This window comes from Fistularia commersonii, chromosome 8, assembly GCF_037954325.1.
Source record: "Fistularia commersonii isolate RoL2024-O1a breed Wild chromosome 8, RoL_Fcom_v1.0, whole genome shotgun sequence".
In the NCBI taxonomy this organism is placed as follows: Eukaryota; Metazoa; Chordata; class Actinopteri; order Syngnathiformes; family Fistulariidae; genus Fistularia; species Fistularia commersonii.
Window position 1 is genome coordinate 10,363,767 of NC_141291.1, and position 13,944 is coordinate 10,377,710.

Consider the following 13,944-nt stretch of genomic DNA (forward strand, 5'->3'; position numbering starts at 1 on the left):
AATTCGATTTAAATAAATTACTTTAGTCTTCCTGGAGTCAAAAGAAGGTTTTGAGTCTGGTTCCCATTGTGGAATATTTGATACTATCCAAAATAAGGTATGTGCATAGAATGACAAAAGAAGGCAATTTTATTGACGAAACAATATTCAGCATGTACCATGTTGAATCATCTGAAGCTTTGGCCCAAAAATTGATAAGAATAAGTGGAGGAAATTGTGATTATGGGTTATTTTATTTGGCAGCATTTGATAGCAGGAACGGTGTACAGGACAGTGGTGACACCAGTGATGCGGTATGGTTTAGAGACAGTTGCAATGAAGTGAAAACAGGAAGTGGAACTGGAGGTCGCATAGATGAAGATGTTGAGGTTCTCTTTGGGAGTGACGAGGATGGATAGGATAAGGAATGTGTCTATGAGAAGGACCGCACATGTTAGTTGTTTTGGGTGAGAAGCTCAGAGAAGCCAGACTAAGATGGTTCTGTTATGTACACTGGAGGAATAGTGAATAAATTGTTGGAAGGATGCTGGTGTTGGAATTGACAGGCAAGAGTTTCGGGGTAGACCAAAGAAAGAGGACATGAAGTTAGATTTGAGAGAATGATAATAATAACAACACATATATTATACCCCTTCAGCAGAATAGTATCATATCATCTGAGACGTGATTGCATATGATGACTTTACGAAAAGTTTCAAACCAAACGCGATTGAATAATTTTGACCTCTACGAGCACCCGTATGATCAACTTGTTACCAAGGCAGCCAAGAAGAAGCTCTGAAGGGAGCGACCGTGAGTAAACCCCTTTTTTAAACATATCTTTCGCGGAAGGTACACAATGTACAGTCTAGACAGTCATGTGAATATTCATGTACGTAAGTGAACGTTTTACTTCTCCTGTCGACGTAATTCAAGCGCTCAAGGAATGCTTCATCATACATGATACCGTTATATTGCCCCACCTCTGTTCCTGTAATGCTAATGTTGGCAAAAGCCTCCCTCTGTTTATGGTTAGTGGACTGTTTTCGGATAATTACAATTGATATTTAAATAACATTTATGTTACCTTTCAACGACTTAACTCGTGTCGTTACTTACAAGCGACGTTGGTTTCCGCTCTTACAACTGGCAAGTTAGCTTTGTGGGCAGTGACGACAATTTAGCTGTTTGGAGTAAGTGATACACCGCCGAGATTAGCGGCTATAAGGACCCCCTCCTGTCCTGACCCACAGGGGCCATGATGTGCATCCGAATGGGCTAACTTCTTCTGCCACCATGGGCACGGCGTCCTCCTTGGTTAGCCCGGGGGAGGTTATCGAGGACGGCTATGGAGGTGAGGGTGGGGAAGCCTGCGAGATCCCGGTGGAGGTGAAGCCCAAAGCCCGGCTGTTACGCAGCTCTTTCCGCAGAGGGCCCCGCGTAATAGGGGCCAGTTTCAAATCCACGGGATCCGTGGATCTGGAGTATGCCGCTGAGTATGAAAGACTACGCAAGGAATATGAGATTTTTCGTGTCAGCAAGAATAACGAGATTTCATCCATGCAAAAGAAGGAGGCCAAGCTGGATGAGGAGAACAAGAGGCTCAGGGCTGAGCTACAGGTATGTGCGATTGTGGATGACCATAATAATAAAATAGCATCATTTTGTAGCTACTGGACACTTTTTTCTCAATTGTGCCATAAAACGCATATAACACTTTCACTGTAGGCTTTGCAGAAGACTTACCAGAAGATCCTCAGAGAGAAGGAAAGTGCTCTAGAGGCAAAATATCAAGCCATGGAGAGAGCTTCCACATTCGAACACGACAGGGACAAAGTAAAACGACAGTTTAAGGTGAAACCATTAAACATAATTAAAGTGTCATTTGTATGTCTTTGATTATCTTTGATTTCAAACCAACTTGTTCGAGAACACATTTATATTCATCAGATCTTTCGGGAGACAAAAGAAAAAGAAATACAGGATCTTCTGCGAGCCAAGAGGGACTTGGAGTCTAAACTGCAACAGCTGCAGGCTCAGGGCATCCAGGTCTATTATCCAAACGATTCTGATTCAGATGACAACCAAACTACTGTGACTGGTAAATAAATCCATGCTATTCTTTTCAAAAAAATATCTGATATCTATGGCCTAAATTAATGTATTCACCAAGATTTCATTTCGTGTACTTGTTCATTCTGGCAGATATACAATACTTTTTATGTGATGTCAATGTAAAACGTTGTTAACATGTTTACATTGCACATTTGCAGCAGCTGGGACTCAATGTGAGTACTGGACCGGTTGTGTGCTGGGAAGTGAACCCTCTATGGGAAGTATGATGCAACTGCAGCAGACCTTCAGGGGACCAGAGTTTGCTCATAGTTTAATAGATGTTGAGGGGCCCTTTGCAAATGTTAGCAGAGGTAAGCAAATCAATTGAATAACACTATGAATTCTGTTCAGGGTTGGTACCAAGGTAGAAATAACAAAAAAGAATTATCTATTTTATTTCTATAAAGGAACCATAACATACATTTCATCTCTACTGTCAATAATGGGAGTTTTATGTCAGTGCTTGAATCAGCTTTCTACCTTTGCTGTTTTGACTGTCAGATGACTGGGATGCCGCTGTGGCAAGTTTGCTTCAGGTTTCCCCTCATGTGCCTCAAGCCTTGTGGAGTAACACAGTACGCTGTTACTTAATTTCCACGCAGGAGACCAAGGCAGACCTGGACTTCTTCATTAAGGTGATCATAAGATCTCCAGCTATTAAGTGATTTGTCAATTTCTTCCCAATTTTAATTATTGTCAATTGTGTTAATAAAGGATGATTCGTTTTGAGTTAGCATTAAGAAATAAAAATTCTCTTGATCTCAGGCCATATGAATATTTTCTGGATTCTTAACATTTGTGTAACCATTTTTGGCATCTTCAACAATTTTTATACATTTTATAGACCAACTAATTATTAATCAATTTTACAGTAAACCTATCACCAGATTGAGCTATAATAAAAAAAACATATGGATGTCGGTTGCAGCTCTTGTCCAGCCCAGAGCTGAATATTTCAAGTTAATGTCTGTCATTATGGCCTAAACTGAAAGAGGATGGGTGAAAACCTGTTGCCAACTTTTCTGTTGATTTCTGTCCGTATTGACTGCCATCTATCTTGCATCTTTCGGTGTAGCCCAAATGGCTTTTTATAACTAGATCTGATGGCCTCCTCTTTAAGCTGAAGTTGGTTATCCTTGCATTTCCTGCTTGTATACAGAAACACTCTCCTGTGTTGCGGAGGATATGTGAAGGTCTTGGTCATTTCTATCTGAATGTCTGCTTTCCTGAAGAAAATGTTGCCTCATATGCTGTGATTCGCAAGCAAGAGATTGAAAGGAGTTCTATATGCGTGCTGCTTCTTAAATCCACTGTCAGCAGGTAAATTCTCAGAAAAATGACAAAGATTGTTCATAAATGCATACAAATATACTTACTTATTAATAAAATAAAATGTTGGACTTTTTTTCTGTCCTTCATTCAAAATAAATGTGTACAGCTCTGTGGTAGAGGATTGTGAAGAAGCTTACGTGAAGAATCCAGATAGCCATCCACTGGTGCTCTACCTCAGGACAGAAAAAGAGCACAATCTGACTGGCCCGACCAGGCAACTTCTGGAAAGGATCAATGCTGCAGACAAGACTGCAAAAGTCAAGGTGCCATGTGTTAACCCCCAAAAATCAATAGGATCTGTGGGAGTTGTTCCCCTAATTAGATCGACATGGCCATTTTCTGGTTGGGTACCAAAAATCCATTAGTGCATGTGTCCCAATGATCTTCACCCATACAAAGTAATGTTCTCTAAAAATCCATGCATACATTTTGAACTATAGTCTTTCTCCATTAAAACTGTCCCACTAAATGTTTATATTAATTGTTAAATGTGTGGAAATGGTAGAGGTTAAAATTTGATATTCCATTCTTGATCCAAGGTGGTGCTTATGATTACAGGTTCTGGATCACAGCGGTTCTGCAGAGGATGGAGCTGGGTTGATTTATTCTCACCTTGAGAAGGTCATCAAACAGGTACGGATCTTCTACCATCCATATAAAGTTTTTAAATTAGTCTTAGACACTTTAATTGTATTCTACCCTCTTTTCCCAGGAATTGCTTGGTCTTGAAGCAGTAGAAGTTGACTCTAAAGACCCCGGGATAGAGGAAGGCCGTGAGGAAGACTCGGGAGATGTGCTGTGGGACCTGCATGATGAACAAGAGCAGATAGAGTCCTACCAGCAGGCGTGTAGCAGCACTAATTCACAGCTAGGCTTCCAGAAAGTAGGGTTTCCTTTTGCCTTTTAAATCCAACACCATATATTGTGATGAATTGTTCATTTATCACAATCTGTATTGTTAGTATATAGATCGTCTGAATGATATGATAGCAGCTCCCCCTCCAACTCCTCCTCTGCTCGTGTCTGGGGGACCAGGCTCAGGAAAGTCTCTCCTGCTCTCTAAATGGTGGGATATAAATATTTCACCTAATCATAGTTAGTTCCGTGGGCCTTTGGTTTACTTACTTACAAAATTTGGTTTACTTTACCAAATGTCAATATCTGCATCTCCCATAGGATAGAGCTGCAGCAGAAGCAGTCTCCCAACACTTTGTTCCTGTATCATTTTGTCGGATGCCCATTTTCAACAAGCTCGGAGCCAGTCCTCATTATTAAGCGTCTCACAGTCAAAGTAAGACTTGTCACCCATCTGCCTACACATACATTTGTGTGCGTGTGTATTGTTTTGGGAAAAGAAAAGTTGATTTTTTTTTTATTTGGTGTAATTTTGGCTGATTTTGCAAAGCAGGTAACTTTATTTCTTCTAAAAACACAGGGAACTTTTGAGTAAAACTCAAACTATAAACCCCAGCATTACTGGGATATCACTTTTTTATTTCATCATTGGGGGGACATAATGTCTGACTGTTGTTGACACAGCTGCTGCAGCACTTTTGGTCCATTTCTGGCCTGTCCATGGAGCCCAGTAAGATCTTGGAGGAGTTTCCCCGCTGGCTTGAAAGACTTTCAGCACGGCATCAGGGAAACATAATTATCATCATTGACTCCATTGACCAAATACAGGTGAAGGTCCCACAACCTCAATCATGCTGCTCCCATTTTTCACTCCCTCTATTTTTACAATGTTGTTTTTTTGATTGACATCCCAGCAAGCAGAAAGACACATGAAATGGCTGATTGACCCCCTACCAGTCAACGTCCGAGTAGTGGTTTCTGTAAATGTCGAGACATGTCCTCAAGCTTGGAGGTAAATCCTGCCAGTTGAATGTGTTGTGTACACATGGTCAAAGCAATGATATGTATTTGTACATTCCCTCTTGTTGACTCAATAATTTTCTTTTCAGATTATGGCCGACACTGCACTTGGATCCACTGAGTTTCAGAGAGGTCAGGAGTGTTTTTAATGCAGAATGCCAGAGCATGGATCTAAAACTTAGCAAGGACCAGGTTGGTTATTGTCCTTGTGTGCTCTTTAAAAAAGTATGAAGTAATTGCTTTCTTATTCAGGACTGTTTTATCTTCCTATCAGGAGAAGAAACTGGAAAGGCACTGCCGCTCTGCGTCAACCTGCAATGCACTGTATGTCACATTACTCGCAAGGATGAGCACCAGGTCAGTCAAATGCACATTTCTTGATTGCCACAGATAAATCTGATAAAAATTTTATTAATCCTTGCATGATCAAATAATCACAATAAACAACATTGTAGTGTAAATATTTTCCTTTCAAAATTATATTTCTAAGACTAGCTTTAGTTGGTAATAACTTTCTCCACATTTATCAACAAATACTTTTTAGTGTATCTAAGTGTGTATGTGGGAATTTTACAGGGATTGAATTTTAAGGGGAAAATCCAGGATATCGTCATTCATTTTCTTGTGTTCTCTCATGTCCCAGCAGTAGATCATGTTGGTCTCTGGACAGGAGCCTTGAGCAGTGCCTGCAGTGTCAGGACACCATGTCACTGTACCGCTTAGCACTCAAAGTCACTCTTGACTGCCATCACTCAGACAGGGAGCGGCACATTATGAAAGAGGTGACTCTGCAATTACAGTATAATAATGTCTGTATTATTCCTTTGTATTTTTTTGTTTTTATTGATCACATTATTCTGTTTGACACATTTATGCCTCACATTGATCTTGAATGTGTATGTAATGTTATAACTCTTAAAACCTGCACTCTGAGATGTCTGTATTCCTAATATCTGACGTTTTCTATTTCTACATACACACACACATACATGTATATATGTGTGTGTGTGTATCCAATTTAGATCCTATGCCTTGTGTATTCAAGCCATAATGGAGTGAGTGAATCTGAAGTCCTGGACCTTTTACCAGACTTGGACTTTCCTGTACTGTCCTCACTGCTCCACAGTCTAAACAGACTATGTATTGTGACCCTTCATTGTGGGCTCATCAGATTTCAACACCTGCAGGTAATTCTGGAAGTGCATAGAAAATCACTTGATGGCAAAGTATGATTGTAATTTTATTTGACTGACAGAAATTGCAGAAATATATAACTTCTCTCCTGTATGTTTACTTTTGTGTGTTTGTATGTGTGATTGTGTGTCAGGCAAGGGAAGCTGTGAGGTTGGAATTTCTAAGTGGAGGGAGCAATTATGCTGCTTACAGAGAGAAACTGATCCATTACTTCAGCCAGCAACTGAAGTACTGCATGTTTTTCCTCACATAATTTTTCCCAAAGCAATGCAATTCACATTTATCTTTTGGTGAAAAACAGATCACTGCATGTGTTTGTGTGCATACAGTCATGACCATGTGACCTGGCGTGTCGCAGATGAGTTGCCATGGCTTCTCCAGCAGCAGGAGGACAGGGTGAAACTTCAACTCAGCCTTTTGAACTTGTTTGTCTCACAAAACCTGTACAAGAGGTAAATGTTTAATATATACACACAGAAGACAATGTTTTATTACAAATAGCCCCACCTTTATTGCAGTATCTCCTCAGACAATATATAATCCCATAGCTGATTTTTTTATTTTATATGGGTTGTGTTTTATTCAGAGGCCATTTTTCTGAGCTCCTGGCATATTGGCAGTATGTGGGGAAAGACAAAAGTTCCATGGCCACTGAATACTTTGATTCACTGAAACACTATGAGAAGAGCTGCGAGAGTGAAGACAGCATGACCAAGCTGGCAAACCTATATGAGACCCTGGGGCGTTTCCTGAAAGACTTGGGTCTCCCTAGCCAGGTAAGCCGCATGTTAGTTTTATCAGCCAGCATGAATTATTTATTTTTCTCTTGTACACAGGCTAGAAGTTGAGAATTTATTCTCAAAAGTATTCCACACACTGACAGTAATGTATATTTCAGATTCTTAAAGTCTTGTCTATTTAGGCTGTGGCCCCTTTGCAAAGATCACTTGAGATTAGGGAGACTGCCCTGGACCCGGATCATCCAAGTGTTGCACGTTCCCTTCACCAACTGGCGGGGGTTTATGTTCAGTGGAAGAAGTATGGAAATGCTGAGCAGCTGTACAAGCAGGCCCTGGAGATAAGTGAGAATGCCTATGGTGCTGAGCACGCTAGCGTGGCACGAGAGCTGGAATCACTGGCCATGCTGTACCAGAAACAGAATAAGTAAATGCAAATTTGTAATGATGATTTTGATTGTTTTATATTTAATGTTCCTAATCAAGCACCATGTTTACCAAGCTTGGATAGGGTCATGTCCTTATTAAAAACTGAACAGTCTAAATCATAGGATTCTAATTAAAATATGTCTTTGATAGCTTACATGTGTGTTTTTTATTATTATCAGGTATGAGCAAGCAGAGAAACTTAGGAAGAGGTCTATGAAGATAAGACAAAAAACGGCCCGCCAAAAAGGACATATGGTGAACATATTTCTGTCATTGCCGAACACTTACACACCCTTAATCAGTTATTTAGTACATACCTGTTGTTTTTTACCCTTTGCAGTATGGTTTCACTTTGCTGAGGCGCAGAGCTTTACAGCTGGAAGAGCTGACCCTGGGGACAGACTCAGCAGACTGTGCCAAGACACTTAATGAACTTGGCGTCCTCTACTACCTCCAAAACAACCTAGAGTAAGGGCAAACTCACTCATTACAGCTGGATTGTGCACATAATAATTGGCATTGAATTATTATTATCATTACTTTCCAGACATTGTCTCCACCACATTTAAACTCCCTCTCTTTGTTCCAACCAGTGCAGCTAAGGTGTTCTTGTCTCGTTCTTTGGAGATGCGTCAGCGTGTCCTTGGTTCAGATCATCCAGATTGTGCTCAGTCTCTCAACAATTTAGCAGCACTGCACACTGAGAGGAGGGAGTACGAGATGGCTGAGGATATGTATGAGAGAGCGCTAGACATACGCAAGAAAGCCTTATCCCCGGACCACCCCTCACTTGCATACACACTCAAACACCTGGCAATGCTGTACAAACGCAGAGTGAGACGTCATTTTATAAATATAATTATTAGTGACTTTTTTTTAAATAATTACATAATCTACGCTGATTTCTGTATGCGAATTTTGAATAGCATGTCTCACACAGGGGAAGCTGGAGAAAGCTGCACCACTGTATGAACTATCTCTGGAAATCAGGGAGAAAAGCTTTGGGCCAAAACATCCCAGTGTAGCCACAGCACTGGTCAATCTGGCGGTGATCTACTGCCAACTGGTATAAAAATATTCAGCAGTTTCACCAGTCCATGTATTTTATACTTATCATATTTCTGCTTGAGCATGTCAAGGTTTTTTCAACCTGCCACACACTTTGTGTCCTTTGCAGAAAAAGCACAATGAAGCCTTGCCTTTATATGAGCGAGCACTGAAAGTGTATGAGGATAGCTTGGGGCGCTCACATCCTCGTGTTGGAGAGACATTGAAAAACCTGGCTGTCCTCAGGTATAGTCCCGAACAAACAAAGGACTGTCATTTTCCATAACCACAGTTAAGGTGTCTCTTTTTTACTCTTTTATTTAGCTATGAAGAAGGGGACTTTGAGAAGGCAGCAGAGCTTTACAAGCGTGCCATGGAGATCAAGGAAGCAGAACCATCATTGGTAGGTGGCAATGCTCCCTCCCGCCACTCCTCCAGCGGGGACACATTTAGCTTGAGGGGACCTGCTCCCCTCCCGAATGGACCAAGATGACTGTTCAGCCACATACAGTGGACTGAGGTTGTCAGACTTGCCAAATATTCATGTTTTTCTCTATCTAGGGCTGGCTTAGACACAAGACATGAAAAGTATTTTTTCCCTTCTCCCAAGCAGTCACAGAGATTGATACATGTAAGGCAAATATAAAATACAACAGAATCTCTAAACATGGAGCAAAATCTGAACTGCCAAATATAAAATGGAAAAAGGGTGGTTATATTTGGCCACGCTCATAAATGCCAGGAGTGAAGGCAGTGCAGTCATATAAACCAATTTATATTCATAAACATGAGACTATGTATACACATGCATATTACCAAATCTGTCATTAGTCCTTTATGCTTTGACATAGATGAGAAACTACATGTACTTCCAACAAAATACAGGTGCAATGTTGAAATATTTGTCTTCTACAATAGTCTGTGAAACCTGTTTACGTACCTTAAGTGTGTATGCTTGTGTGTGTGTGTGTGTGTGTGTGTACACACACACATATATATATATATATATATATATATATATATATATATATATATATACACACAACTGCACACATAGTATTATGGTAATCATATATGTGAAGAACTTTGAAGGTCTGTTAAATTAGACCTTTAAGGGTCCAGAACTCAGGTTAGCACTATTATGATTATTAAATGTTTCAATGTAAATCAACAAGTTGCCAGACAGAATTTCCTCGAACCAAGAGAACAAGACAAATTCTAGAATCTAATCGACAATAGTGGTTGCTTTCCACTGTATGTGGAGGTCATTCTATGCACTATGCATTTTTTGTGAAACACAAAAGTCAAGACACCTCAAATCAGATTTACAATTGGTAAATATGTAAAATCGGTGTTTACATGGAAAGGTACTTTTTTTAAATTTTTGTTTACATACTTGCCAAAGTTGAGTATTCCAAAAAGTAGAACTGAGAGCATTAGATAGATAAAAATCACCAACAAGATAATCTTGCCTTGTTTGGAGAATGGCACTTCTTGTAATTCATTATTTTATCTTAATGTGGTATGACAGCTCCCTTGAAATGACTGCCTTTATATTTATTTTTTTAATAAACAGCAGGAGTAGTTCTTGTTAAAACTTTAAATTAAATAGGGACCTACTGTGCCGATATCTTTTGTGATATTGACCAAATCCATTGTATCTTGAGTGGTTTTATTTTGATATGTATTTATGTCATGTAGTATGTGATTCAAAAACAGAGCCAGAAAAAAAAATCAACCATGAACAATACATCATGAGGATTGTATTCATCCTAATAAATACTTTATTGAAATAATGTTGGTCATTATTGATCAGTGCTGTTGCAGCATATATTTCCTCAAACCAATGAGTGACAAAGCATATTAACAGTTGGGTCATCTCATCAAACCATCACAAATTCACAATGCAATACATGTTAATATCTTGGTTCATAGACAATTCACCAGAATCTGGTACAATTTATGGTGTTACAGTTCTCCGGACTCAACGATTCACAAATTAAGACATAATGTCATCAAATACAGGGACTTTCATCCTATAATTTAAGATTTATTTACGTCTACTTTAGTCACCATTTGACCTATAACTTCTTCATCTGTGCCATCAACTCCTCCAGGCTCTGCTCAGTCTCCTCTACTTCCACCCCACTTGGCACATTCTGTGTCAAAGAAATAGAAAAAAAATGTTGGTTGATTTTGTTTCTTTTAAACCAAACAGCACTAGAATGTAAATATGTTGTCGTTCGTGCTTTTGAGGAAAAAAAGAAGGGTAGAATTTTTTTTATTGTATAATGCTCATTTGGGAAAAATAATCCAGTATGAAGTGAATCAGCTCACATTATTTGTCCCATATGCATGGGTATTTTTTTATCATGTACCTTGCATATGCATCATGCTGCAGACACTAACTAGTATGCAAATGAGTTGTGGGCTTTTAAGTGTTTCAAAGACCCTTTTTTTTTTTTTAAACTAACCTTAGTTGGAATGGTGTAAGCAACAGTGATGCCTTCTGGGAGGTTGGGCCCAGTGGCTGGTTCAGCTGGTAACTCGGTGTCATTCACCTCTGAGACGAGTTCGATACCTACAAGTCACAGTTATGGTAAATTCACATTAACATTATTCACATTAAAAGCACACTGAAAAAACTGAACTGTTACATCAGGTGGTGTTTCCAATATTACCCCACTCATTCTCCTCATGTATGATCTCCTCCTCCTGAAGAACTTCCACCTTGGGTTGTTCTGCCTCTTTCTTCTGGAGAGAAACATGTCCAACAAATAGAGACCGTTGACGTTGTCATGTTGTACAGAGCCTTTAGATTCTATATAAGATTGAGCTTTCCTGCACCTTCAGAAACTAAGAACGCACCTTATACTCCTCTTGTTGTCGCCTGCAATAGCGATCATTGCACTGGGGGTTGGGTTTCATGGCCATAGAGGGGAAGAAGTCCTGCATGGCATTGTAGCCAAGATAATAACTGACGGTCCCAAACTTTAACAAGTACCTGTGAGACAAGCAATAGGTTCAAATATCTTACATTCGATTATGTTGAGTTTCTTTTTACATAAAATGTAGGTGTCTATATATAGGTTATTACTTACTTCAGGACGTTTTGCACTAGAAGGCCAGCAACAACACCCATAGTTGTTGGCAAGCTAGCAGCACAAACACCCTCCCTCTTTAAAGTCTTCTCGTCAATGTTGGCTGCCACTACCAGTGGAGGAGCACACTAACAGTGGAAAGTTCTGTGTCAACTTCATGAAAAGTGTTACATGTTGTGATTGAAGGTGAAAATATAAAAAGGTATTTGGAAATAGAAAAAGATAGATATTTATGGTTGCTGTGTGGAACATACAGCAAAACAGGCAGTTTCTCCCGGGATGATCAGCTGAATATGTCCTGACACAGCATTCTCACTGACGCCAGACTCCATCCAAATCTGACCAAGTTCATTGCAGACCTGAGTCAAAATTAAATGGAAAAGTCTGCAATTGCCACACTTACGGAACAGAAATGCTATGTTGACAGTGTGTCTTTCAGGTGACCATACTTACTGTATTGATTGCCATTCTAGCCTCAAAGTTATCCACACAGCTCAGAACCAAATCCACTGGATTTCCTTCTTCTAGTCCTCCATGGCTAAAAACCCCACAGAATCAGTAAGAAAAAGCATGGTCTAATGATTGCTAGCACAGCTGGAAAACAATGAGTGCTCACCTGATTCGATCCATAAAATGTGTAAAATTTTCCAGTGTGGTGATATTGTAGTTGTGTGTTTCAAATGTCACGTCAGGATTGATGTTTCTGTCGGTCAAATTGAAAACAATGTAAGCAAATGCACATTGAATCTGTACTTTAGAAGAAAATTAGATTATTTAATTCACCTTAGTGTGTGTTCTGCTGCTTCCACTTTACTGAGGCCTGCCTGGTGGGGCTGGAAGAACAGTCTGTTCATATTGGCCAGCTCCACTTTATCATAGTCAAACAGCAGCAGCTGTGATGGCACAAGCAATGGAGCATTGGTAAACACCGGCAGAGAGATCTTCAGAACAAAATGATCAATCCCAAGTTCATGAAAAAGTAGTAATTAAAGATGTTCTATTACCTTACCGATGCCACATCTGGTAAGCATTTCAGCTGTCACACTTCCCACTCCCCCGACACCAACCACGGCCACTGTGAATGTCCGGATTCTCTGTGGTGGGAGATTTTGTACGGAAAAACACAAGGTTTTCAACAGAGAGTATGTCGATATGATGGGGTTGTGTTTACAAGGCTACATTGCCTTAATCATTAAAGACTATTACAAACTACGAAATTCTGAAGCTTCTTTCAAGTACTTTTTTGTTTTAATTAGCGCTGAGGTAAACATTAGATAGCTGTTTTTCTTTTTGTATTCTTTTTAACCAAACAAAAATGTACAACGATAACAACATCAAGTGGGTTGGGGAAGCGTGTTGTGGTTTAAGGCTGGGGGTATTGGTATTGTTGGCTTTACAAAAACGTAATCAGTTGATCATTTTGATCACCTTTAAACCGTTTCGATTCAGATGACTACAAGTAAGGCACCTCGTAATTGTCCACGATGCCCATCCTCTTCAGAGCCATCAGACGACTGCAACGAAAACAGCTGGGATTAGCTTGCGGTCCCAGGGAAATGGACCTGTGTTATGGGTGACTCACCGGGCGTAGCCTCGAGTTGTTTTCGCAACAATACAAATCTAATACTATATTAAAAAATAGATCACCTGTACGGGTTTGAATCCACTACTTCGGCGCTCATTTGTTCAATTTTCGGCCTGTGGATGCTCTGATAGGGCGCATCCTCCGTGGCGCACCGCTTCTGCTTGCACTTTATCAACTCGTTTTCCAACTCCTTCACACGGAGCTTCAATTCCTCGACTGTTGCCATCACGAAAATAAATTCTGTAAACGTATTAATATAAGATGACGGTAATGAAACGGGCAAATCTCCTAGGTCGACGAGAACAGATGGAGTCGCCACAGAAAGTACACGTCTTCACAACTCGAATCAGCTGTGGGTGTGGGTGACTGTAAACGTCATCCGTGCTGCAAACTAGCTAACCTAAAACGTTCCACCCTTTTATTTTTATTTAGCCCCCATCAAATAAAAGGGCTTATTGTTTGCGTATTGTTTCTATTAACCGTCTTCTCAAGTAACATCGAGCTTCTGTAGGATACAGACCAATTAAATCTTGAAATATCTTATATCTCA

At 39.9% G+C, this 13,944-nt stretch overlaps 2 protein-coding genes across 3 annotated transcripts; one reads left to right on the forward strand and one right to left on the reverse strand.

The window, feature by feature from the left end:
* Positions 1 to 1,060: 1,060 nt before the first annotated feature.
* Positions 1,061 to 10,324, forward strand: nphp3 (nephronophthisis 3). Of its 2 annotated transcripts, XM_086151100.1 has the most exons (27): positions 1,061 to 1,599; positions 1,708 to 1,833; positions 1,930 to 2,080; positions 2,253 to 2,405; positions 2,596 to 2,729; positions 3,254 to 3,414; positions 3,533 to 3,689; positions 3,985 to 4,059; positions 4,139 to 4,309; positions 4,389 to 4,492; positions 4,603 to 4,717; positions 4,966 to 5,109; positions 5,196 to 5,293; positions 5,391 to 5,493; positions 5,576 to 5,658; positions 5,948 to 6,083; positions 6,324 to 6,488; positions 6,629 to 6,723; positions 6,825 to 6,947; positions 7,082 to 7,271; positions 7,418 to 7,659; positions 7,841 to 7,916; positions 8,002 to 8,129; positions 8,255 to 8,495; positions 8,602 to 8,727; positions 8,839 to 8,954; positions 9,033 to 10,324. In XM_086151100.1, the coding sequence occupies exons 1-27, from the start codon at positions 1,276 to 1,278 to the stop codon at positions 9,199 to 9,201; spliced, it is 3,906 nt and encodes a 1,301-aa protein (XP_086007226.1). In that variant the 5' UTR covers positions 1,061 to 1,275; the 3' UTR covers positions 9,202 to 10,324. The 2 variants fall into 2 exon arrangements, with proteins under 2 accessions (XP_086007226.1, XP_086007227.1); XM_086151101.1 differs by lacking the exons at positions 8,602 to 8,727; positions 8,839 to 8,954; positions 9,033 to 10,324 and having other exon boundaries at positions 8,260 to 8,355.
* A 139-nt stretch (positions 10,325 to 10,463) lies between these two features.
* On the reverse strand, positions 10,464 to 13,758 carry uba5 (ubiquitin-like modifier activating enzyme 5). Its single transcript, XM_086151102.1, has 12 exons — positions 13,457 to 13,758; positions 13,278 to 13,323; positions 12,814 to 12,903; positions 12,593 to 12,702; positions 12,426 to 12,512; positions 12,263 to 12,347; positions 12,064 to 12,168; positions 11,810 to 11,937; positions 11,577 to 11,712; positions 11,390 to 11,462; positions 11,183 to 11,289; positions 10,464 to 10,867 (listed from the first exon to the last, which is right to left on the reverse strand). The coding sequence occupies exons 1-12, from the start codon at positions 13,618 to 13,620 to the stop codon at positions 10,790 to 10,792; spliced, it is 1,209 nt and encodes a 402-aa protein (XP_086007228.1). The 5' UTR covers positions 13,621 to 13,758; the 3' UTR covers positions 10,464 to 10,789.
* Between the last annotated feature and the right edge of the window lie 186 nt (positions 13,759 to 13,944).